This window comes from Stigmatopora nigra, chromosome 16 (assembly GCF_051989575.1).
Source record: "Stigmatopora nigra isolate UIUO_SnigA chromosome 16, RoL_Snig_1.1, whole genome shotgun sequence".
Classification (NCBI taxonomy): domain Eukaryota; kingdom Metazoa; phylum Chordata; class Actinopteri; order Syngnathiformes; family Syngnathidae; genus Stigmatopora; species Stigmatopora nigra.
The window spans coordinates 4,960,965-4,988,423 of record NC_135523.1 but is presented as its reverse complement, the minus strand read 5'-3'; the positions used below and the strand labels follow the sequence as shown (position 1 = coordinate 4,988,423).

Sequence of the window (27,459 nt, the reverse complement as noted above, 5' to 3'; positions counted from 1 at the left end):
ATATATATATATATATATATATATATATATATATATATATATATATATATATATATATATATATATATATATATATATATATATATATATATATATATATATATATATATATATATATATATATATATATATATATATATATATATATATATATATATATATATATATATATATATATATATATATATATATAGTGCCACTGTATTCTTGTGTTTGGCCATTTATAGGGTTGAAATAAGTAAAAAGGAGTCAGACGTTTAGAAAATGTTTTATTATATCGAGGGGCAGGCTGTCAAAATGGCTTGGATGAAAAGACCGTCAAACAGCGGGTTGAAGTGAGTGCGTGTAAAAAATAAAGCAGCTTTTGTTTGCTCTGCGGGAGCGTTGAAGCAGAAATATATATACATAATCAACAAAGGCCCCCAAAACTTCCCCCCCAAAACATGTAGGTAAGACACGTTCTTTGAAGTAAAGAAGGGGGGAGCAGTACAGTTAATACATGACATTGATAAACACTCACTGTTGCCATTTTTTTCAGGTTGTTTTTGTACAAGAGAATTGCACGGCATCATCGGATTTTTTTTTAAATGAATACAAAAAAGAAAAAGGCAAAGAGCGAATACATTTCCAATTTGCTGCACTTTTCAAACGTATACAATTATTTCAAGCGAACCGAGGGTCCTGCATGCATTGAATTGGAAAGCAGAAGTAGGAAACACTATCGATGACATGGGAAAGCCCAACGTACGTCAAAATGTTCTCCCGCATTGTTCGAAAAGGGGGTCTCCCGAAAGGCTGCTGAACAGAGGTGAGATATGTACATCGACTCCATCAACTTACTGGGAAAAAAATCTTTTAAAGGTGACATAATATGGGGAAAATCGACTTTGAAAGATTGCATCCAAACAGTGAATCTAAAATGCCTCACCGGTCCATTAGGTGTGAAATTAAACTGAGTCAGAGACGGCTCTGACAACGCATGTTGTCATGGTAACGGAGAGCTGCATTTTCACAACACTGAACCCCTCAAAACGGAGTGATTTGCATATTAAAACGCCCAAAATATATTTGCAATTGTGTAAAACTATCTGCATAATATGTCTCCTTTAAAACGAGGCAACAACTTCGCATTGAGGGTTCTGCACGCGTGATAAAAATTGTATAATATATGCACTTTTTATACGCCCCCCCCACCCCTCCTTTTGTTTCAATGGATAAAACACACTGTGACCAAAACCACAGACTTCCGAGGAAAATTCAGAATACAATCAAATCGATCTTTTTGTTTTTGGAGCGGCGCGACGTTGAAAACTGCCCTTGAAAAATACTTTAGACCATATATGTAATATAGTTTATATACCATAAAGGTTGTTGAAAATGTTTCCGCTTAATAAAATACTCAATTTGTCAGTCATTTCATTAGAATTCTTTTTTTGTCAAGCTACATAAATTAGTTACAAAATATTAGTTCTCTCTCTATGATTACATAATATCGGCAGACATAAAATAAATGCCGTAATTTAGCAATTTTTTTCCCCCATTTCCACAGTTTTCTTACTTGGTTTCCACTGGCTCCATTTTTATTGCCAAAAGAATTAAATAACTAGCGAGACAATAAGTTAGTCAGCATGTCTTAAATAAATTTCCGATGGCCTTTTTCTGATAAGGATTCCGTTAAATAAAATGAAGATGATTGCACTTGATGGTTATGAAAGAAATGAAAGCACAATGCTTCCAAGTGGGAAATAAATTAGAATCCTTGCAGGAAATAACTTATGTGATAAAGAAGAAAAAAATAACAGTACACCTTGGTGATAATTTAAGCCGAGAAACTCCAGAATTCAATGGTTAAAACACACCCCACGCCACCAAAACGTTGCCTTTGAGTTGAGATAAAGTGCGGATCGAGTGGGATTTTTCCTTTTTTTTTGTTGTTGTACCATGTAAGCGTCTTGGGAGTATTATTTAAAAAAAAAAGAAGAAGGTATAGACTCTCCCCCTTAGCCGCTTCAACTCAAGGACGTATGGACGAAAGGGTAGACTCGGCGAGAAGGCAAAAACATGGCGGCCATGGCCTCCGAAAACCTTGAAATAAAACAAAAAAGAAGAATCCCTGAGGTGCACATTCAGCTGTTGTTACGGCTCCTTCCTGCTCCCATTTTTTTGGGGTGGGGGTTTGGTCGAGAGTTGTGTTTTGGTGTCCATGGGCCAGACTCATTGAAGGCTAGTTTGAACTTCAGGCGGAAAAGATGGCCGCTTTTTCTAGAATAAGCAGAAATCCATAAATCTGGATGAATCACATTGTCAAACTTTCACTGATTCCATTACAGACAACTTCATGGCTTCCTCCAACATCTGATTGTCCGTGAAAGCGGGAGGTGGTTCGGGGACGGATTCGGAAAGTCCGATGAGGGATTCGAGCAAGCAGGTGCCCGGATCCCCTGAAGCCGGTAGGCTTGGGTAACTCGGTAGCTGGAAATGGAAGAAGTTGTCCATGTGTTCGTACTCTTTCAGCGAGTTATAAAGCGAACTGGGTCCCAAACATGGGAACCCGTCGAAGAACTCCAAGTCCGACTCGGACGAGAGGCTCAGGTCCATGTTGTAGCTCGCCGAGCGGTCGACGGTGGGCGACGGCGTGCGTGGGACACTTCCACTATGAAAAAGCCCGTTGCCCTGATTGGCGTTCTCGTCCAAGAGTTCCGACGCGGTTCGATTATCCATTACATTATCGTTCTCGTCGGCAAAGTCCGCCATGCTAAAAGCGGCGAAAGCCTCGGGCGCCGACTGTGGATGGGCGTCCTCGCCATCTCCATTTTCCGTGTCGTTGAAGCTGAGGATTCGGCTCAGGCCTTTTTCGTCAACGTCCAGCGGCGCCGCGCCCCGGTTGCCGTCCGATTCGTCGCTTTGCGCTGACGACTCTGACGAGTCCGTCATGTCGCTGCTGCAGCTGTTGTCCCCAGTGGACGCCAGCTCCGTATCAAACGGGAAAGCCCTGGCGGGGGTCGCTGCGAGGGGAGCGCCCATCTTGGGCCTGGCGTCCGCCGCTTCTTCCTCGATGCTGGACTGCTCTTCCAAGCGCTTTTCCAATTCGAGCTTCATGACTGTGTGGATGTAGTGCGTCTGGACTCGCGTGGAGTTGAACTCGATTCGGCCTTCCGTGTTCCCGCATCCATCCTTAGTGCACCCACATGGAAACGACGAATGGTCCATCTAGAAGACCAAAAAAAAACCAAACATTGAATGCTCTGTCCTCAACTGAGAAGATATTTTGAGGCGAAATTTTACTGGAAAAAATTCTCTTACCTGGCACTTGATGCCAGCCAGGCTGCAAGCGCACGTTTCAGGCTCGCAGAATCCCCGACAGTCGCACCCGCAACGTTCTCTGGAGATCCGGAGCTCGTGCAGCTGTCTCTTCTCTTCCTTGTCCACCTTTTTGACACCGGCGGCTTTGAGAAGGGCGTAGCGCCGCTTGGATGGGTACGGCTGGAGGAAGGAGCCTTCCTCCACATTGGTGGCGCTCATGTCTATGTCGTTCTCGGGAATGTCATCCACTGTTAGTCGTTCGGCTTCTTCGCTGTCTTGGGTACCGTTCTTGGTAAGCTAAAGACCATAAAATGGAGAACTAGTTTAGATAAGAGAAAATGTATTGTAATATGAAGCTTTTCTTTGTAGTTCTGTCAATTGTTTTCATTGGATTTGTCCAATTAGACAGATAGAACTCTTCCCCTTCCTCACCTTTAATTTAAGGGCCTCCAGCTTCTCTTCCCGCAGCCTGTCGAGAATCTTCTCCCGACGTAGTTGCCGCTGTTCGGCGGCAAACTCGCTCAGCGTGTACGTGCGTCTCGCGCTGTGCCGTGGCGTCATGCCCAGGGTGCACCCCCCTCTGCTGGGCACGCTGGTGAAGCCTTGGCATCGTGGAAAGAAGAAGACCGTCACCTGGTCAAAGGTAACATTGTTCCCTCGCGAACGCTTGGATTTTTTGAGGATGGACGTCGCTGTGGAGAAAGAAGAATTAGATGACTTCTTCTGTAAAAATAGCACAAAGTACATTCCTTACACTTTGAAGTTTAGCCAAAAGAGGGCGTGATATCCCTACAATTGCATTCTAAAGGCTGGCAGGAGAGCCCAGTAAAAAAAGCACGCCCATCTGATTCATTACCCGGCTCTTTTACACAGTCTTATCTTGCACCCAATTAACACAGAAACATGAATCCGAGTGCATTTACATCCTGTAAAAGTAACCTCACCATAAAAAAACGATCAGCAAAACGAAAAGAGCCTTTTTTGGAGCTCAAGATGGCAAATTAACACCCGAGAAACCCTCAAAACGGTCCTCGAAGTGTAACAATGCAAAGTGGAAGAACAACTATTGGATGTTGCTTAGAAATTCCACATCCTCCGAACAAGCACCCTCTTAAAGTGCCAGACGCAGAGCCCCCCCCCCCCCCCCCCCCCCCCTCCTCTATCCACGGTTCCACACCCCCGTTATGGAAATACATGACTCCACTCCACATGTGCTGGCCATTAGCTTTCACGCGTAAAAGTTTTAGTGTTTTCTCAACAGCTGTCATAGAATTCCTGGAAACAGGAATGGACGCACTAGCGGAGGTAAACTCGATCCATCTGGGGGGAGTCTTGTACAACCTCTCCTCAGTCCAAGTTGGATAAAATATTATTCCACTTCGACTTTACCGTGGTTTGGATACAGCTTGGATTAAAATTAACTGTGATTTCATATCTAAAGGGGGGTGCTTTTCCCATGTTGGAAGCAATGGAGGAGCATATCCCTCGAGAGTACTCAATCTCTGAGCCTAGTCGAACTAATGAGCACCTTCACATGATGTCGACTTCCTTTCCAATGACGCACTGAGGTGCTGCTGCCCCTGTTTGTGTTTGCACGCCTTCTTTTCTCTTTCAGCACCTGTGCTGGGTGTGTGCCCAGTAGGCCCCTCGCACAACGGCCCGTGTGTTCTCTGGCGTTTTGGCACTTGGCCACCACAGTCGCTTTTCCAGGAAGCCTCGTTTGCCCCCTTTTTTTCCCCGGCTTTTGCGCGATTAATTATGTTGACGAGGCACATTGAAAGAAATTGGAGTGAATTGTAGAAATATACAAGGAGCTGAAATGAATGCAGTGCTTGTTTCTCCTTAAAGTGACTTTTTAGGGTCAAGGGAGACAATTACGGATTTTCTAGACTAAGAGTCACTTTTTTTTAATAATTTGACTGAGACTGCAATATATGCTGGGCATGTTTGTTTTGTTTTCCGCAAAAATGATGCTTTCAGCATCCCCTCTACCATAAACTGGTTCAGAAGAGATAAAATGAAGAGTTTTAATGGATTTGGTAGTGATTTGAAGTAAGTGTTTGATAAACATGTTGTTTCGGAAACATTTAGCTAAATAACCATTGCTACATTTATATAATGTATAATATTTGCTCTAAAACAACCCATAATAATGCAACTTAAGGCATGTATTTTTGTCAGGTGCGACTTATAGTCCACAAAATACAGTAAATCGAGGTAATACATTGCAGAGGTCCGATTTTCAAACTATAACTTAATTATTATTTAAAAATAATATTTTTTGGGGTGGACTAGTACAAAAAAACAATGTAAACGTCCTCAAATGGTCTCGCATTAAATATCCTAACAGACAAAAGCTAAGGGTCGGCCTATAAAGAGATTGGGGCCCTTTTGCCCGTTTTAACACATGAAATAAAAGCGGGATTCAAGTGTTTGATGAGGCTGCCAGCGGATAAAATTCCTCCACCTCCCTACCAATTCTGAGCGTTTTTTTTTTATGATCAGACCCTCGACAGAGTCATAAAGACTCTAAATATTTTCCGTCGGCCGGTTTGACTCACTGTTGAAATGCGTTGCCGGGGAGCCGGGATTGCTGGGGGTGGAATCCAGGGTGTCCGAGTAGCAGCTTTCGCCCTCCGAATCCCAGGCGGAGCACGCCGACGAGAGCGAGGAAGGCGAGGGTGAGGAGTAGCACTGGTCCTCGCCCACTTCCTCATATTTCCTTTTGAGGTGTCCGTTCATGGTGCTAGCTTGGACAATCTGGGATAATCTGGGATAGAAACAGAACAATTTGGCTCAGTAAAATAGAGGAGAATAGAAGTCATGCATACTATGGTATTTTTTAACAGTATTTTGTAACCCCAGAATCATCAATAGTGGCTTTTTAGGGCAATATTGCAGAAAGAAAAACTCTTTTGCACATTATTTTCCTGTATGAACATGTGAGTAGGCCATCACCTCCAGCTACAGGAAGTAATCAATCACGCTCTATTTGCATAAGTCAACAATAAGAAAACCCCTTTGCCCCCATCTTGGAAATCCCATCAAAACACATTGATTATAAGGAGGAAGCCTACCCAACTTTCGTCTTCCCCACCAAGTCGTTATTTTAAACCCCTTGTCGTGCTTTCAAATGTGTTCTCATGTGACCCCCCCTTTGTAGACAAAGAAGTCGGCTTCCTCCTGGAAGATGTTGCGTTACACGAGCCCTCCCTGCGTGCTTTCAGCGCTCCCGGGAGAGGGACTGCTGCCTCAGCGATAAAAACAATCAATCCTTTGAGAGGCGAACACATGCGCATACACACATGGACAAAAAAAAAAGGAGCTCCTGACAAGGGAACACCTTTTATTCTCAAATAATCACCGAAATGAAGTTCCATTTCTGCAGACTTGTTTTAATTTTGAGCTAATTTAATGCTTATATTGTATACTGCAAGGGTGTCAGGACCATTTTAGATATAATATTGAGATTTTTCTTAATAAATGGATTAAAAGAACTGGATTAAAAATCCTGAATATTCAGTTTTTTATAGATCTAGAACAATGTTTATTTTAGATTTTTTTAAATATATTTTTTGATTTTACAAAATATTTTTTGAACTAAAAACACAGAAAAATATTTAAAAAAATACAACTATTGATTTAAAAAGGGGGAAAATCAGCAAATTTAATATATATCTATACTGTTCATTTTAATTTGATCCTAAAACAGACATTCGGCACTCATGATTTACTTTTCCGGGCCACATAAAACAATGTGGCGGGCCAGATTTGGCCCCCGGGCTGCCACTTTGACACATGATATAGTGCCTGTAATTCTTGAAACTGACTGCATACATGATAGTCAAGACTATGATGATCTTTATTTGATATTGTAAGGAATGTTTTTGTAAAAAATATGGTGCTAGTTGTTTTGTTTGTGTAACAGGTCTCTCGAGTCACTCGACTAAATAAAAATGACAAGGGATTGATTGGAATTGTAGATTAATAAGGGGTGTAAACATAATCTGAAACTGGATAGGTTGACTTTGACAGGATGTGAAGGGAAGGCAAAAAGAGATTTTCTTTTCGACTTTATGTCCATAAAGCCATCGTTTGACGATGTTTTCAGAGTGGAGTCTTAATCGCTAACAGCTGCGAAGGTTTTTAAAAACGCCATTACGGTGAACATTCTTGTTATTCTTGGTCGGTGGGGGATACCTGCAATTGTGCGTATTGTTTAAAAGTAGAGTGACTTTCTGTGGATAATTGCAGGGTAACATTCACGTGGCATGTTAAATGTTGGTTCTCTGCAGCACGTCGACGATTAAGACGAAGCGTGCGCCGAGCCGCCGGCCCTGTCGGGAGCCTGGCGGCTTCAAAGCGACCTTGGGCTAAGTAAGCAGGCGGCTAAACGAGATTCTTCCCGTGAGTTCCAAGAAGAGTGTGACCTGCATGCCGCCTGTGTCTTATCAGGGCGGGTTATGCAAGTGTCAGCATTCTGCAAGGGTGGGGGGGGGGGGGGGGGGGGGGGGGGGGGACGGCACCGGGGAACGTCCACTCATCCCTTTTCTTGAGCATTCGTCCTCAATCGGGTCACGGGTGTAGAATTCGCAAGAGGTGGGCTAGACCAGGAGTGGGCAAACTTTACGGCCTGGGGGCTACATTGACTTTAAAAATTTGAGAGATGGGCCGGGTCAGCAGAAGATACGATACATATAAAAAAGTGCATCCGTTAAGAGTACATATGAAACAAAAACAGAAAAAAGGACTAAAGTATTAACATACTGATCACTCATCATTAAAGTAAAAGTATAAAGTATAAAGTAAAGTAAACAAAAAAAAACATTATTTGGACAACGTCAACGGGCCGGATTATAAGGTCTAGTGGGCTGGATTTGGCCCGCGGGCCGTAGTTTGCCCACACTTGGGCTAGACAGTACTGGCCAGGGTGATAACGTGGTAGACGTATCGCACCTAAAGACAAAAGAGCGCCTTGGGGAGAGCTAGGCGAGTACGAGTAGATTATGCAAACTTCACTAAGCGTGTGCCTTCGAACTGTGAGCCTGACGTGCGAACCACTAGTCCACTGTGCATTCCGACAGGGGAGCAATTATGCAAGAAGAAGGAAAAAAAAAGGGGCAGCCAACCCCTCCGACAAGGATAAAGTAGAGATTCAAGGGCGGGGAGGCTGACAACCCTTTCGGGGCTTACGCCGCTCACATGATGAATGAATCACCTTGCGACAGACAAAGGGGCTTAGCACGTGGAGACCACCTTGGTATGAAAATCTGCCCGCATGATGCAACCTGGTGCGGAATCAAGAGAAATAACATAAAATAGCAAAAAAAAGAAAGAAAAAATAAAATAAAAAAACAAAACAAAGCCGTGAGGAATCCTCCTGGGAACAGATAGCGCCGGCTAAGCAAAGTCTTTTTAATTAAAAGCTGCAGTGAGCCAGAAGGGAGACAAGAGGAGGAAGAAGAGGAGGAGGAGGAGGAGGAGGAAGAGCGGTGGTGTCAGAAGTGGGTCATTGTCTCTTGACTGCAGCCTACCTGACACATTGATTTGCTAATCCTGTTCAACGGGCAGAAACAATGGCGAGAGGTTAATCCCAGTCTGTGGTCAATGTGGAACTCGCAAGAGAAGAAGACAACAATGACTTATTTGGAAGTACATAATCATATTAATAACAGAGAGTGACAGTAAAGTGGGCTTTAGTGAGGTGTCCCATTGCAAATTTGGGCATGTTGGCGACCCCCTTCAATAAATTATGCATCCTTGTCATTCCATCACTGGTCGGTTTATAGAAAAGATGGGGATGTGTACTCGGGGGAAGATAAATCTTAGAGCTGGAGGAGATTTGTCATTAAAAGGCACGGAATGTATCCAATCAAGAGGCGCGTCACGTCAGTGCTATCCGATTATCGGCACGCGACACTGCTTGCAAAAAAACGAATATTCCGCCTTTTTCCAGTGGTGAGCCTGTAACTGAACACAGCTCATGTGAAACATAAGTTGTAATATTGTCTGTATGTAATATTTCTTATCAATTCAGTCAAAAACACATTGATAATTGCGATGAACTTGAGCATTAGGTTTTCTAACCAAAGGCCTGATTGGCAGATTTCCATGTCGTGTAGGACATGTGTGTCCAAGTGGCGGCTCGGGGCAGAATCTGGCTCGCAGCATCATTTTTTGTGGCCCGGGAAAGTAAATCATGAGTGCAGACTTTATGTTTTAGGATCAAATTTAAATGAAGAGTATATATGTTTCCTTTTAAATTAATAATTGTAATTTTTTGATCATTTTTTCTGTGTTTTTAGTTCAAAAATCATTTAGTAAAATCTAAAAATATATTAAAAAAAGCTAAACATTGTTTTAGATCAATAAAAAAAATAATATTCAGGGCTTTTAATCCAGTTCTTTTAATCCATATATAAAAAAACCCTAAATATTATATCTTTTACATCTACAATGGCCCACATGAAATTGAGTTGACGTTAATGCGGTCCACAAACCAACCAGAGTCTGACACCCTTGGTATAGGGTGTGTTTGTATTTTTTTAATTAAATGCATTTGATCAATAGCTATAGATTAAAATCACGTTTATAGTACGGTGACAAAGCAATGCAGCGAAATTCTCGTGAAGAGAATGATGTAGCGCTCAAAGGCAATCTCACAGCCCGATTGATCCGAGGGACCAATAAGACATTTGACTTTGTCCCTTTGCGCCGCCTTGTTCTGCCCTTTTGCAGCTGATAACGATAAAGCGTGTGTGTGACTGTAAAGAAGGAGGAGGGGGGGGCTAACCTTAGCCAGTTGAGAGCATTTACATTGCAGATTGACAACCCCGCACAGCCTCTGTCTGTCTTACTGTCTAAACTGAGCGACTGAGGGCTCATAAAATGCAATAATGATGAGCTCGGCCTGGAGTGTGTGTGTGCGTAAGAGTGTGTGTATAAACATGTCAAGGCAGGTTGGGACTCAAGGCCCGAGGGCGCCGCACCTCTCTCGCTTCGTCACTAAGAGAGATGGGAGACAAATTCTTCGTAGTGACGGGAGGACAAATTCCTTTAGATTTTCTACGAAGAGAGCTGGCAGAATTATTGCTTCGTAGCTGTAATGGAACAACTGACACGTGCTTTCAAGACATGGCAAAATGTTAGCCCTTTTACGTAGTGGTACTTTCCGATTTGTAACATCTGAAACTATTTTCAGAGTGTTTTTATTTCAGGTAGCTTATTAATGGCTGTTGTTTCAGTTCTTGGTGCAATCACTGAGTACACATATGGGTTTTATGACCATAAACTGCAATTACTAACTGCAGAAACAATGCACAAAAAATAAAGGCAAAAAGTTGCAGTCTATTTCAGTCACTTACTCAAAAGCAGTAGTAACCAAGCTTCTTGCATGTCTCAATTTCGAATAAACTAGTTCTTCGGACACTATTTGTAACTTTACCCGAGAATTTAGCAGTCCTGGTGATGTCATTTTCAAGTGCGGAAGGAAAACCTCTGCCTGTTGACGCCAGGACGGACGAGACAGAGCTCCTGTTTTTGCTCTAGTGTTATTCCCAACGGAGACGGCCAGAGAAACATTCTGTTCCCCTGCCTCGACCCATGGCACCGTTTTCCAAAAAGGAGAGGTAGTGGGGAAAAGGGAGGGTGCATCACACAAAGCAAATAAATAATGTCATGTCTCCAAAGCCACAGGAATTCCATCTCTGGCAGCGCTGCTCTGGCTGTAAAGGATCTCAATTGAACCCAGATGTGGGTTTTTCTCGGAAAGTCCGACAGCACCGGCCAGCCCGGGCCAGGAGTGCTTACAGGACACACCTGACTGGGGAATTAACGTGCACGTGGGGCTCACATGTCGTTCTTTTTAAGCCGGGTAAGACAAGAAAGAGATGTAGTCGGTGGAGAGTGGAGACAGTACCAAGTGTATTGAGGATGGCGATTGGTCGCCCAATTTGAATATTATAATATTTCCAAAGTTCTGACGTTTTGTCTTAAAAATCTTTAAAAAAAAATATTTCTTTGAACTTTTCAAAGCCTTCCATCTCAGAGTTTTGAAGAATTCCATGAGAAATTCTCCTAATTTACCCAATTAAAATCAGTCCCACTAGATCAAGCGATATTTGAAACAAATTGCAATCAATTCAAAGTGCTAGTGGTGGTCCCTACGGGTTCAGAGGTTGAGCTCCGAGCCCAAATGGGACAAAGCAGATGGGAGATTGCTACTGCCGTGTGTTAGGGGGGAATGGGAGGCGGGGGGGATTCTTTTCAGTCAGCCCCCTTCCATCCCTCCCGTCTCCAAAGCACAAAAGAGAGGGGGGCATCCTGCGTGACCGAAATGAAGCAAGGCAACCTCGCTTGAACCCAATACTGCTTCTGCAAACACTCCACGGAAGTGTGTGCTCATTGAGTTCGCTGTGTGTCTACCAGCCAAAAGAATTGAACTTTTGTCTGGAATTCATTACAGTATTCAGCCAAAAAAACGGGCGTAGTGAAACCTGCAGAAGGACTGTTGATTCAGTTGCAACTACTTTGCAGACTAAAAAGCAAAGTCCACCTAAAAAAAGTGCATCTCCAGCCCCATTCAGTCAAAGTTTCTAAAAATCCAAACATTAAATTGTTATCTAACTAAATTAATTTGAGGGATCATGTGATTATCCTGCAGAGTGAGGTGTTACTTAAGTTTTTTAAGGACTGTGAATGGTAAATGATTACCCTGTTGAATATTTAAGAGACACTTGTCACATGAAGCGTCACTCACAATTTAAGAGTTGGTTATGTTAAGTATTGTGTTTTCCAGAAGCTCAATTGGATTTTGATGAACTACATCCATTTAGAATTCTAATATACTCAGAATTTAGCAGCAAAAATGACTGGACTTTTTTTAACAATGCAACTTTTTGCAAAGGATTTCCAGCATTGATTGAATTTGACAAATTCAACATTTTCCAACATCTACTTGAACTTTGCATTAGCAAACAGTATCATCAATACTTTTTTGTTACCAATATTCCTTAAACCAACAATTGTGTTCCCCCCTTACAATTAACACCCCGAAACTCTAAATTAAAATCACATTACACATCACTCATATAATATTTTTACACAAATTGCCCTTTTTATGCTTTAAACCTGCGTCAAACCCTTACAGTGTCTCATAAACCACTTCTGGAATTTCCTACAGGACCATCAGTGGCTTGCATACCACAGTTTGAACAACCAATCCATATCTCATCATCACAATGGGCCAATGCAACAAATCCCCCAAAATAGGACCAAAACAGCTACTAACTGAACATTCCTAGTATTAAAAAAGGGGGAAAGTGTGTGTGGTGGGAGGAAAAGCACAAGGAATGGAAGCTGTGTCAGTAAACAAAGGATCATTCTCCTCCCGTGTGTATCCGTGTGTCTGTGTGTGTGTGCGTATGTGCGCGTGTGCGTGTGTGCAAGTGCGTGTGCGCAAGTGTGTGTGCGCAAGTGCGTGTGCGCGTGTATGTGCGTTTGTGCGTGTCATTCCAGAAAGCATGATTTCCAAAAATGATCCGGATGGGGTCGCGCAAGAGACGCTTTTAAAAAAAAGTGCCCTCGAGCCGTTGAGCAAACACACAATAAAGCTTCAAACTAAAAGACAATTCACATCAATTAAATAATAATAATAATGATAATAATAACCTGGGAAAAACACACGCGTGGGTTTGACGTTAATTAACATTGGCTGGGATCATGAATATCAATTTGGGTGTATTTTGCTAATGAAGATGAATTAGGTAGAGGAGACAAAAGCAAAGTGGCGTGTTTTGGAGTGGATATTTAAATGGAACAAATCACTCAGGCTGCAGGTGACAGTGGATGTGTCAGTTAAAGTGCCTTGCGTAAAGGCACAAATGACGCTCAACTTGTAGGTCGTTATTAGGATGACGATGAGGATAATGATGATGATGATACCACCACTTTGATTGATTCATTCATTCATTTTGCCCAAATCCATCCAACAGTGACCCTCAACCAACTCACCGGGTGTCATTTACTTACTTCCCACAACAACAACAACAACAGACGCGCACATTTCTAAAGGTTCAAATCCCACCCATAAAAACACTACAATAGAACATAACCATAAATACTACTCACCAGCAAGTGTCCGACTGTCCGATCAGCATTAGTAGCGAATCATGGGATTAATCCGAATAAATGCGTGGGAAATCATAAAGCAGCGCAACGTAGATGTTTCACTTTCCGAACCCCCTTAAACGGACGAATATTTGTTAGGCGAAGAAGCTATTGTCTTGCCTCCGTACGGCTCGAGCGCGTCCTCCTGTCTGGAGCACAGTGGCGAGCCGCTCAGGCTTTTTTCCCCCAGTCTCTCTCTCTCTCCTCTCCCTCTCCCTCTCTCTCTCTATCTCTATCTCTCTTTCTCGGGCTAGTCAGTGGAAAACTCCCTCCCGGCGTGTGGCTGTGACGCAGGCCGTGACACACAGCAGAAGAGGCGGCCCACGCTGCTTCCTGCCTCCGCCTCTTCTTCCTCCTCCTGCGTGACTGGAGTTTGCAGGGGAAACAGGCATTGACATCATTGGGGTGAGGTAAAAAAAAAGATGAAAAGGAGGGGAGAGGGCTCCTGATCACTAGAAACACAAATTTTATGAAGTCATAGCCTACTGGAATGAGATTAGGTCATTTTTTGAGGGGCTGCTATTTCCAATGCCAAAAAATATAACTGTTCTTGCAAAATTCTAACTTTACTTTCCATAAGGATGACTTGATGTTGTACCAGGACTTTTTTTTCCAAGTAGAAATATCCTTTGAATGTGTAACAGGTTCAATTTCATCGTCTAGTGCCAGTAAAGTTTTTAGTTTCATTACTGGAGAAGAGTGACGAAAGTTATGTCGCAATAGCGTGTGACTCAACTGGTTTCCAATGCAATGATGACGCTCATAAGTACCTGCTTCACTACAAAGACTTATTTACACGAATAAATAAAACTACCACAAGAGAATCCAATTGATTTAGATAGAAAATGCAATTAATTTCAAGTGTACCAAAGAAGCTCTTTTGTCTGCCTGAGTTCATTTAATGTACATAAGACGTTTCCCAGATGCGCACACAAATATAAACACACACACACACGCCCTTCCCTTCTTGCGTATTTACAAATTCAGCACCCCTGGCGACTTGGCTTTCATTCCCAGTTGGCCTCGAACGCAGCAGCAGCGGCAACGGGTTCCGCCAAAGTCAACACAGGTGCTCCACTCCCCAAACTTGTGTACATAAGAGTTATGTTAATTGTCTTGTTACTAATGGGTGGCGAGGGGCTTTTCTCACACACTTGATGAGCTTTAGGGCCCCAATTATGACCCCCATAATAGGAAACTCTCCCCCACCCTCCACAGGACGCCATGCAAGCACACCCAGCTGAGTGGCAGCTTCAAGTGTCCCATTAGCGTTTCTAAAAGTAAATGATGAATGTCACAGTGTTTGAATTGAAAATACTGGTGACAATGTTTGTTTTATGTGTCCCACCCATATCCCCCACTAAAAAAACGTACCCCGAAAGAAACATTCTGTACCTAAAAACGACAATTTGCAAATTGCAACATTAGTTTTTCCCCCAAAACAGAAACAAAACACTTTTATATGTAGTTGTTGTTGAAACAGCGACTATTACAAGTCTCCTACAACTAAATCTGATAACTTATCCGCAGCTCGACTGACTATAACCCTTCTGTTTCCTTTTTAACTTGACTTTACGGAACTCAACCAACCACACACGTGAATTTACTGTCATAAGCATCATAAAAAACGTGGAACATTTACAATTGTCCACCCTAACTGGTTTCACAGATGAAAGCAATAAAATCACTCTACACACCCAACATAATCCCTTACAACAATCTTTAACAATCTGTTTTTTGCTGGATTTCATGCCAAATAAGGTAAAATGCTCAAATTAGGCCTGATTACTGAGATTAATGTCCCTTATTTGTGTCTTTGGGAGTCGCCAGTAGTTTGTTTGCTAAGTCCAAGGTGTCGTGGTCGACAGTGAGACGGCAAGTCTGAGCGTTCAGACAGACTCCACCCGTCCGGCTTCCCCCGACTCCCCCTCCGCTCTTAAAAAACACGACAATAAGCCATGTGCGTAAAGCCGCAGTCACATCCATCACTGATGACATCTCGCCAGAAAACAATAACCCATGTGAACAATTAGCTGTCTGTCATCTGAACAGAGCATCCAGACATGCGGATTATCGGTTCCGCATTTAAATCTAATTATAGCAGCCCTGCACATGTGCAGCAATGTTGTTTGGACAACAGGCAAACAGGCTTCTTGCATCCCTGCTATGAGTTCTCTGCATTGGTTTGTTTGTTGAGGTGTCCTTGGCCAAGTCCTCCCCAGATAAACAGGAAGCAGAGAACTGGAGCCCCATTTCATGTCAGGCTCTGAAGTCGCCTGTTTTTTTTTTTTTAATTCTATTTTTTTTTGTCAACAAGGAAGAAGTTCCAGACTACTCACGCAGTGACCCACCCTTTTATAAGAAAAGACGTTGTGTGTAGGGTAGATGTTGACAGGGGAGGGGGATGGGCTTCCAAAAAAAAAGCCACTAAGACAAGCTTGCATATATTAAGACCCTTCTCTTTCAAAAGTGTGCCAAAGAGTTCACAGTGGAATACAACCTCCGCCCCCCACAGCCCCTCAAAGAAGCACAATAATGGTCTTCAATGCTTTCCATCTGCAGCCATTGAATACACGTGTCACGCTGTGGCCATGTTATCATTTTACGACGCCGTAAAACTATTCTTAATGTGAGTATTGGGATACTCACGTGAAATACAACAAGGATAATCTGGAAATCTGGGAAAGAAAAACATTGAATCAATTGTATAAAGTTGGTCAAAAGGTTTGAGGCGCTCAGATCTGTTTATTTGTGCCATTAAAGTTTTTTAGTGCTATTTAATATACTAAGGACCGTATTTTTTTTCATAGTTTGGTTGAGCCAACTTATTTTTTCCCCTTCTTTCATTTAGCATTTTCTGCATAGTGCGATTTATAGTCCGAAAAATCCGGTATATATTTTCTCCTTGTTTACAGCTCTCTAGCATCTTCTAGCCACATTATCAAATCTTAAATACAGAACAACATCTGTGGTTGGTAGTCCAGAACAACCCCCCCTCCCCAACCCTGCCTGGAGGAGTGACGCAGGACCAGATGAGGCAGCCTGATGCTGTTGCGGTCAGAGCGGCCAGACGGACACGACTTGTTTCAAGGATAGTGCAAGTAGAAGGGAGGAGGGAGGCTGTGATTGATGGCTCCAGCTGTCCTGGAGGAGAGCGCAACACAGGCAGACAGCTGGTCACCTGTAGCCCCCCGCACATGACTGTGATGGAGGGCCACGGCATTGTGTTTCAATGCAAGGTTCGTCATGGCATGAGGGTCTTGATGAGTAGTAGAAGGACATGTATCATAATGCGATTACTTTCAGTGTTTCAGAGTGAACACCTTTTCATGCCTGCAGCCAAATAGGTGAAATGAGGCTAAGTGATAGGATTGCTTAAAATTCAGAGATAGAATGATATACTAACAAATAAGAGCATTTTAGAACCAGGCTGTTTTGACAGAAAGCACAGCCGAGAATATTAGAATGTGATGAACTTGAATCATGGGACATGGATTTAACCCAGAAGAAAGAAGATACTCTTTCCTTATATGAGGCAGGCAGAAAATCAGTACACAGTGGATGGACTAGTGAACAAGGGATTTGCAATGTAATATGACAAATGGCTGGCCATTAAAATAAAAGAATGCAAAAAATGCAAAAGCAATTGCACAAGAAATTGTTTTTTCCCCCAATGTTGTTTAGCCCTATTCAAAACTAATACTATAAATCCCACATCCATTTCTAGAGGTGAAATATAACAACTGCATAGTCTGCAAAACATGCAAAGTTTTATAGGACTACTGTAAAAACTTTAAATGTTGCATTAGCTTAAAAAAGGCCAAGGTTGTGCAGTTTAAAAATAAATAAGACTCCCGTAAACATGCCAAAAAGTAAAAGTGGTGCATCTAAGTCTAAGACTATTAGACGAATTTAGACCCAAGTTGTACGATTGAGGTCTTCCCTTCCGTTCCATACCGAACAGGAACGTCGTTTGTCGGACTGCGAGCATGTCCAGATATCGCGGCTCGCCGCGGAGACAGGCGCGGCTCGTAAATTGTCCAACTTGCACTGCCATTGTCGCCATTCCTTGGAGACAAGAAACACTCCGGACTCAAAGCTTCCATTCATGGGCTAACAAACAAGCACTATGTCCGACTTGCTCTCCCTGCTTACTGCATACTGTACGGGTGTGTTTTCTGTACTTTGTGCCTTTGGCTTATGAGTCACAACGTGCTGCCAGTTTTTGTGTGGGTATTTTTTTTCCATTCTTGGCAACATTGCAAGGTTGTCTGAGCTAATGCATTCGAGATTGTTTTTCCCAAGACATTTGTTCTATGTTTTATTCATACGCCGTGATGCGCTATAGACTTCCCTCTGACACAATATTATTGATTGCTTAATAGACCATCAAAAAGAATGACCACACTCAAAGCATCAAGAACTAAAGGCACCTTTGTGATTATGGATAAAAGCATTGTAAAATCACATAAGAGCTAAACATCAGAATCTATAGCATTTGGTGAAAAGATGTTATTGAAGCCAAATAGTGTCATTTATACAGAAGAGCTGGAAAATATTTTTGTTGAATGCTAACCAGTGCATTGACTTCCTGCCGGGGTGTGATTGATCAACTAATTAGTCTTCAGATGCAAATTGATTTAGCCATAACAGGCGCGACAACATTATTCCAATATTTTTTCCATAGATATACATTATAATTATTGATGGGAAACATACTTCCAAGACAATAAAAACGATACAGCATAATAAAACCATGCAGTAGAATATCCAGACCTTAACCCTATAGAACAAATCCAGCATTTTTGAACAAATGACCTCACAGAGGGAAGATGAGAATTGACCTCAAAGTACATGACAAGAACATGTTAATGATCTGAAAGCAATTAGGACCTTAGCTGCAAAGAAAACATATCACACTAAAAAAAAGCGCCTTAGAACTCTTCAAAAAATGCCAGGGTTGCTCCCAACCAAGTGGTGTGGGCAGATGAAACCAAAGTTAAGCTTGGATGAGGAAAAAATGTACATGAGAGCCAAAGAACACCATCCCAAGCCAAAAGGTCTCCAGACCTCAACCCAAAAGGAAACCAGTGTCGGGATTCAAATATGATTTGCACCACTGTGTATACGTTTGTAGATCCAGAATTAAATGAGCACAAGCCACACTTGGAAGTCTACTGAATGCATATGGTCTACATCAATATATTTATAGGACCAGATAACTTCCTGCATGGCTCGGGAAATCAATACGACAACAGCATGGGCAGTCTTTATAGCGACATCACATTCCTGAAAGGCTTAATGGGTCGCAGTGCAAGGAGGAATATGAGCCTTGCTTGTACTTCCTGGTTGAAATGTTTACATGCTACACACGTGCTTTCAAAGAAATGCACGAGGCCACTGAAGCACGGGAAGTGTTCGGGTGCAATCCACTGCTGGGCCAACTACTGATAAAAACAGCTATAAATTTTAAAAAAGCAAGATTTGATTCATTATCTAATTATATTTAAATGAGCCTAAGTATTTCTGTATTTAAAAAAAATCATTTTAAGGCTGAGGTGGGTGTGGAAAAAGCAGAATACTTTTTTTTTTTACTCCTGTAAGTACAATAAATATTTAGTGCATCTAATGTTGTCATAGCAACAGAAAATCCACTTGTTGAAACTTGCTTGAGATGTCACAGGGTCATCCAATGCGTGAGAATATCTTCCCAAACTGTTTTTTGTTTTTGATCATAACGTCAAGAGTCAAAATATAAACTGATAGGAAGGGAGACATGACGGGAGAGTTTACGAGGAATTGCGCCGGATTACTAATATTGAATTGAACTGATAACCTTCCCAGGAAGTCTCGAGTCTCTCGCGTGGGCTTGAGCTGAGCTTGAGTGGGCGCGTAAATTGTGACCCGTAGAAACTAGCATGTCGCCCCTGTGGGGAAATCAACCCTGGGCAGCACTTTGTTTGACTCGTCTTATGTAATCTTGCTAATTGTGCACATGCAGCATACTTTGGGAGTGATGCTGGCCATTGTCGATAGTACCAAACTACACTTTGTACATTACACATCCATAAAATCTGTCTCTTGACATGTTAAGTTGCACAGTGTTAAGCTACTGGGGGCACCGTTTGTCAAGGAGAAGACAGGATCAAAATCAATATGTGTTGAAAGAGATCCCAGGGCCTTTACCATCTGGATCATATTTCAGGGGGGTCTATTCCCCACTATTCAGCGACCATATTTCACAGAGTTTAGAAGAGTTACATCTGCAACCAAGCATTAATATTATGCCTTTTGAGTGAAAAATAAGATGTGGAATACAATGTTTTTACTACAATTGACTCAGATATTTATTATTATTATTATGACATTACATAAAATTAGAATGGGGCTTTTAATTGCATAGTATTTTTAACCTTTAAAGTAATTAATGTACTTAAACAGTGCTTTTATTAATCACCTGATGACATCAATGACCACGCCACTATCTGAATCATGCATATGACGAGAAAACAGTGTTTTGTGAATTATCATACCTGTCAACCTCGAACCATTTGTGATCTTACCAAATTTTGTTTTCGCCCTTACATATATGTATAAATACATGGAAAATCTTACCACTTTACTTTTTTGTAAAAAATCACGAACAACAAGTGAAAATGAAAGTAAACATAAACAAGGGAACAGGAAACGGAAATCACATGGTGAAAGTGTTACAAAACGAAATGTTTATCATGATCTTTTTTTTTTAGCCAATCAGAGGCGCCGGTACATATATCACTTGGCAGACATGCGTTTCCGGGAAGAAACAATGGCGGATGGTGAAAAATGGCTAGAAAGTGCCTTAATTTTTTTTTTTTTCTCAAAATCACCGTTTAGCGTACCATTTTCATGTGTACAGCGTACCAATATAAAAATGGGCTTTCAGTTGTACCAATTACGGCGAGAACGTACCAGTTGACAGGTATGAATTATTGTTTTTAAATGACTAATAATTGCAGGTTAAAAAATGCTTTGGAATGAGTTACTATAAATATTTTACATATTTAAGTTATGTAAACCTATTACTTAGGCTTTACAGTACACAGAACTAAGCCGGGATTCCATCCAGAATCTCTAAACAGGCTGCAAGTCGATTATAAAACCACTACACTACTGTGCTCCAGTGATAATATACACTTTTATGATATGGCTGCTTTACGGCAGCCCCAACTTTTGTACTGGCAGGCAAAAAGCAGGCATAGAATGTGAGAAAAGGGACAAGTAGCAGTGTTTACCGAGCACCAGTGTCCACACATCCGTTCCCACAATGGCCCCATTGGGCGGTCCCAGGTTAAAGCCCATTTAAAAAGACTTGTTTAACACCCAGGGAAGAAGAGAGGCCGCATAGCCAAACCGCAGGGAGGTGGGGCGACTGATTCACGGCTGGGGTCCTCAACCTCCGCAAAAAAAGTCGCCCGCCCCCCTCTCACCAACCCACCCTTCCTCCACACTTGCTGCTGAACTAGTGTTTTTCCTTCAGCACCTCGACTTTTTCCCCTCCTTCAATGACGCGTCGACAAAAGGGAGAGTGGACGGAACACAGTTTGGCTGCCGATGGGGGCCCAGCGGAAAAGGGTGGGTGAGAAAGAAAAAGCAGGATGGATGGGCAGAGGGAATAGTTGTTCGTTCACCCCCCTCCTGCCTTTCTCCTTCTACTTGTGTGAAGGACAAGCCTAGCGGGGCTGCGGTCCGGCCCTGGCCGATTGTGTACCGGCGCTTCGCACAAGAAGTCCCCCAACCCCTCTGCCCCCGACCCATTAATCACCCATGCGGGTCTCTCACTGGCAGACAAAAAGACCCCACACGCTGACTTTTACTCACACAACACACAAACAGCACAAGCACAACAGAGTTTCCGCATGTGTGAGGAAATTCCTATGCACGGTCCCCAAAATATTCATCGTTATTTTTCGACGTTTTTTGGCCCCCGGGAGAGAAAGTGAGGGAGAGAGAGAGGAGAGAGGAATGTTGAGTTGGAGATGGTCCAACAGAGCAGCCTCCAGTTCCTCTTGGCATTCAGCGAGTGAATTTGGTGCTCTAATGCAACACAGTGTTGAGATTTAAACATGGAGAACTTGTATAACAGCTTTTGATATAATTGAAATGCAAGAAGCTGATAATAGAAGTGCACAAGTGTACAATACAGGATTGTGGCCAAGCTAAATATGAGAAGTGAGTGTAAATATTATGAGAGTTAAGTCATAACTGTGGGGCAAAAGATAGTTTGAATAAATAAAACATGCTATTTTGGGAGAATGAAGACTGAAAGTGAAAATATTTTTTTGTGACGACATAAGACAAATATATGTATATTTGGTAGTGTAATAGTTCTAATTTTAAAATATATTTTCATATTTTAGAACAACAACAAAAACTGACATTATGGAAAGATTTCCAATCACTATGAGTGAGATATTTTTAAAAAGGAGATTTAAAAAAATTCAAATATTAGAGGAAAATACTGCTGAATAGAATTATTATGGAAGACTATCAGAATCACAAGAGAAAATGTAATACAAATTACATACGAGACTCTAACAATAGAGCTGGCAAGTGTGCAAAGGTCCTTAAAATATGAAATGAAGTCATAATATTATGTGAGGAAAAGATATTTTCTAATCTACATACCTACAAGAGGAAGCTTAATACTTTGAAATGAATAGAACTCATTCCATCCACAAAGCAATGGCATATATCTCAAACATGAAAAACAAAACTAAACACAAATCTGACCTGTCACTTGAATCTACCAGCATACTGCAATGATTCAAACAAACACTTCTGCATTGACTGCATACCAAACACAAGTTGTCAATTAATTCTTTTCCACTGACGTCTGTGTGTCACTTAAAATAACTCACATTGACACCTCTATTTTTTCCAAACGTTTTCCTTAAACATAATGTCTCTATTTTTCCTCTTGTCTCATTAAGGCATGACCAAGATGTACAGTAATATACACGTTATTCCTAGCACGAGTGAAGCAGCCGATGTTTTCCAGGTCATTTGGTAGTGGAATCCCTGCAGCAATTCTATTTCTATCGGCAGCCCTGAGCGCACCAAGTCCATGTGTGCACAATGTGTCTATAGTAGGAAACCAGGAAAGGACACAACTGAGGTCATCCCCTATATTAAGACTGACTGAAGCCACCAACAACACCAAGCAAGACAAGACACCCCTTTTTTCTCTGCAACTTAACATATAAATATATCACTGGGTCTCTCTTTGCATGAGGGAATTGTGACTCTCTTTTGCCAAAATAACAAAACAGCATGTCTGTTATGTGAGTCCAAAGCCAAGAATGTGTATTTGAAGATAACACAGAAAATTGGATTGATTAATGGAGCAATCTCCAGATGGAAGGTAGAGCGGTAAAAATGTGGAATTGAGAAGACAATCATCAATGTGTGTGAGCGGACACCCATTTCACCCCACACCTGCCGCAGTAATTTACCGGCTCTTCTGTAACTAGGCATCGGGTGCAACGGAGATGAAGAAGCCAGAGGGAAGGCACAGGGTCAACAGCTAAAATAAACCTCAGTGTAACGAGCAATATTTGTGTACTGGGAAGTATGTTGGCGAGTTGAAGCGAAAGTGGAGTCACGGCTAGATTTAGGAGAACAAAAGAAATGAAATAAAGACAATGGTGACGCCATTATTCTAACTTACCCGGTCAATGTGGCAGTCTAGCGCACTGACTATCGAGCTACAGTAGACCAGTTGGAAATGTTCCTCAGAATCTTGTTGTTTGCTGTAATACAACAGTTTAAATTGTAAATTAGTATTGCAATACTATGCGATGTCATTACACTTTTTTTCAAACACTAAATATTCAGGCAAGTACAGCTCACAGTATTTTACTGTAAATCTAACACTAACCATTGTTATTTCCTACAGTGCAAATGACAGGGTTATTTAACCAAGTCTTAATTGCCTCAAATTGTGACAAAACAATGCACAAAGTTTCCTTTAATACTGCAAATGAAAACAACTTCCAAACCAAGGGAATGCTTGTTTTTCCGGCCACTGATTAGCGTCGACAGATGCTCAAACTGTGTTGTGTTTCACATCTATCCCAAACATCCTCAACACAGACATACCAGCTCATCCCTCATCTTTGGAATTGGAGCCCATCAGAGTCATCCTTCATAACGGAGGGTCGTTTGGGAATGCGCTGACAGCGAAACCAGTTTCCCGATGATTAAGGGCAGCGTTACGAGTGACTTCAATGATTGGCTTGGTTTGTTCGCTATGTTTATCTAGAAACATTAATAAAACAAGTGCGTTTCCATAATTTACAAGGCTGTTTATATCAAATCATGTACTGAGAATCTTAAAACAGTTACTATTTGATTTATTTTTCTTTTTTAAACAGACATTTTCAGAAATATGACCATACCAAGTACATGACAAGAATGGGCGGGCAGACTCCCCAGAGACAACAATTTATTCCAAAAACTAATTTTCCACCATATGTGCCCTTTAAACAATCTGTAATGGCCTCTATCTGCTCCTCAGACACAATTGATACAACGCACTAAGAATTTGATTGGCGAGAAATGGTTTAATGACCCATAAACTGTCACACGTATGCTAATGGTGCAATCTAATTAATTAAAAACAAAAGGACGCTTATGGATTCGGGATATGCGCTCCTGTGAGGACGTGATCGGACAGCAAGATATCGCTGTTCTTGATGCGAATATAAAAATAAAAGTCTGCTTAAGCTGCGCCCACATTCTCCCACACACACAGAGCCGGCGTTAATGGCGTGTAGAGAATTTAATAAGGCAACGGTAGCCAGAGAAATGCGGCGTGTAAAAAGTTTTACAATCAAATTACCAATGCGTCGGTAATACTTTACAAAGCAAGCGTACACATAGACTTAATCTAATATGATGCCATAATCTTAGTTTTAACTAAATAAATATGAAAACAGATAAATAATTAAGTCATTTACTGCCTTTGATTGCATTTTACATCAGGTCCATTTTAAATGGTTGAGGTGGTATTAAGTGATTGTTTAAGGACCAAGGACAGTGATAGATGTCTAATACATTTGGAGTAGAAGCCATTGGGTTAATTAATTAAATAACATTGAATCCATTAGAGAACATTAGGAAGCTTGTTTATCTGTTTCCTTAGTTTTAGGGTTGTAAGTGGCATATGTCAACAATATTGTGTAGTCAATGTGAAAATTGAGCTTACCAGAAAAGGACCTGAAATTGACTGGAATTACTTAAATGTTGCAAACCTGAGATTTGAATGTCGTATATTTTGTCTTGTGACAAGAAAACACTAAATTCAACAACAGTGGTTTAGGTTAAGGACTGTGTGATCATGAGTGGGTGGGGGTGTTGTATTAGAGAAATAACATGTTTCCTTTCTGTCTGATTAATGCATCGGTGGCAGATGCTGAGGGGATTAGCTCTAGATTAGTATCCTTTCCACTGACTGTTTTCCTGCCATGCTGCCTTTCCAGTGGTCCTCTTTTAAGAAACAAACAGGATCAGCTTTCCCCTCTGTTGTTTTTTTATTTTTCATTCACTTTACTATTTGTTTTTCCAACAGAGATTGTCTTTGTTGCTTCGACTCAGCGGCTAAATCAGGATTTACACAGCGCGCTTCTCGAGGCACGAGTTAGTTTTGTTAGCTCTCAAGTGGCACAACGCAGCAGCTGCGTCAAAGTGCCATAAATCCAAGTGTGGATCAAAATCACTTCATATAATACGTTATTTACTTCATCAAAGGCAACAATGGGAATCATCCTCAATCTGCCTCGGCACATTTCTTGACGCAAGCCTCTATCAAAGGAACATAAATCCAATTTAATTCAGCGTAAATTGAATAGAATCAAAAAGGTTGTGCACGACTTCCAAAGGTTTCATGTACTAGCTTTGGAACATGACTCACTCTTTTTCTCCATCATTACCCTGACTCATCAGTCTCGCCGTCTGCATGACGGCAGCTCGCTAAATTATATTATTATTTTCATCCCCGAACATCACTTTGCAGGCACAATTAAGCGTCTGTTAAGCCGCCACCGCTAGATAAAGCTATCAGGGGTTGGGCGGCCGTCGTGGAGGAACACCGGAGTCTCGGAAGGAGTGTCCCTGACCCTCTTAACCTGAGGAGCCGCTTGTTTTCTCCCCCCTGAAACTGCACCCAGCAGCAGATGTGTGCTGGCTGGGCCTGTCAGATAATGACAAAGGATTATGTCGCCTGATTCCCACACCGGCAGCCCACTGTGTTTGCCTCCCCTCTTTAGCCACAATTTATGGGCTCTGCAGAGCCGAGATAGATCCACTATGAGCATAAGCCCTCTGAGGAATAAAGAGCAGCTCTTATCCGGGGTGGGGGGAAATAATCCCAATTCATGGTGCTGATTTGGGATTAATATAAATGAAAAAAAATGGTTTGATGTGATGGAATTATTTCTTCGGACCTCAGGAGTTTGTGTTAATAATTTTACACAGCTTGCAAAACGGTGCATTTTTTACGCCATTGTTAAGTATACGAGACGTCCTTGGTGTAGTTCTGAATTCTGCTACTACAGCAAGAGACCTGAATTTGGATGTGATTGCGAACCATCCAACAAACAGTACCAAGTCATAATTGCAGGGAGCATAACAGTTAATTACAACTAATTTAAGTCTAATAGACATTTTATGATGCTATTTAAATCTCATCATCAAATTACATTCCTGACTGTAATCATCAGTATATTTATTGAAAGAAATAAGATTTGATTACAATCAAACTTCTATTCCAAAAAGATGAAATATTAGGCTAATTAAAATAGCATATAAAAGTAATTTGCTGTATTTATTCAAGTGACACTTTGATATTTCAATTTTTAAATCAAAAAATAAACTAGTTTTAAATCTCTGCTTTAACCTTCCTATGTAGCCTTTGCAAAGTATGAAAACTTATTGGATCTCCTTATACTTTGATTGACTGGCGACCAGTCCAGGGTGTATCTTATTTCTTGTCCTGTCCTATGAAGCCAATACACTGTTTTATGATAGCACTTCCCAAGCCAAAACTCTATTAGAAGGTCAGTCCAGTGACTTTTTCCACCCTGTCTGGGTCACAGTGGCGTCCAGATAGGATTAGACAGCATTTCTTTACACAACAGCGATGTGGATAAGCATCTGGGCGTGGTTCTCTGCTAATACGGTGAAGGAATTGCAATGCTGATGAGCACCTACGTCTGACCTCACTGTAGCAGTATCACCGGTCAATCATGTCCCAAGACTAAGCGATTACCACCAGAAAATCCACACAAGTTGCCAATTATACAGGTCTCGCTACAGTAGACCAGCCTTTGTTTGATCCGTTCCATGTCAGTGCACTGGCAAATCCACCCGGAACAATTGCTGTATAAAATGTATTTTTTTTCCCGCAAGAACAACTAATAAATGATCTCTCAATTTTGCTCCTCAACATAGGAAAGATGAACCGGCAATTTCCTCGACAGTTTCCATAGTACACATCATACAAACGTCTATTTTCAGTAATGAATGTTGGGTTGGGTAATGCTATATTCACATCATTATTATATATGCATCACTATTTCTAGTAAAGATCATCATCAAAGTGTATAAATGTGGCATCCCTACCAGAAGACGTTGTATCAGTGTAGGTTTCTCAGCACACCTGCGAGGGTTCAAATGTATAAATGTGGCATCCCTACCAGAAGAGGTTGTATCAGTGTAGGTTCCTCAGTGCCCCTGTGAGGGTTCAAAGAGCTCTAATCACATTAATGCAAGCCACTTACCACGGAGTCCAATCTCACCGCAAAAGCTCCCCGAGCTCAGATCAGGCTGCTCCGACCATTAGACAAGACGACATGCGCTGTTTGCTTCAGTATTTCCGTTGTCAACATTTCCTTCATCCGTCGCCCTCCTGAGAAGTGTATTGATCTCTGCGCAATCGGGCCCAGGCGA

At 41.6% G+C, this 27,459-nt stretch overlaps 1 protein-coding gene across 3 annotated transcripts; it reads right to left on the bottom strand.

The window, feature by feature from the left end:
* Positions 1-256: 256 nt before the first annotated feature.
* On the bottom strand, positions 257-27,459 carry csrnp1b (cysteine-serine-rich nuclear protein 1b). 3 transcript variants are annotated; one of them, XM_077735706.1, is made up of 6 exons: positions 27,291-27,459; positions 27,133-27,202; positions 5,865-6,063; positions 3,736-3,995; positions 3,304-3,600; positions 257-3,210 (listed from the first exon to the last, which is right to left on the bottom strand). In XM_077735706.1, the coding sequence occupies exons 3-6, from the start codon at positions 6,043-6,045 to the stop codon at positions 2,305-2,307; spliced, it is 1,644 nt and encodes a 547-aa protein (XP_077591832.1). In that variant the 5' UTR covers positions 6,046-6,063; positions 27,133-27,202; positions 27,291-27,459; the 3' UTR covers positions 257-2,304. The 3 variants fall into 3 exon arrangements, with proteins under 3 accessions (XP_077591832.1, XP_077591833.1, XP_077591831.1); XM_077735707.1 differs by lacking the exon at positions 27,133-27,202; XM_077735705.1 differs by lacking the exons at positions 27,133-27,202; positions 27,291-27,459 and adding an exon at positions 13,432-13,680.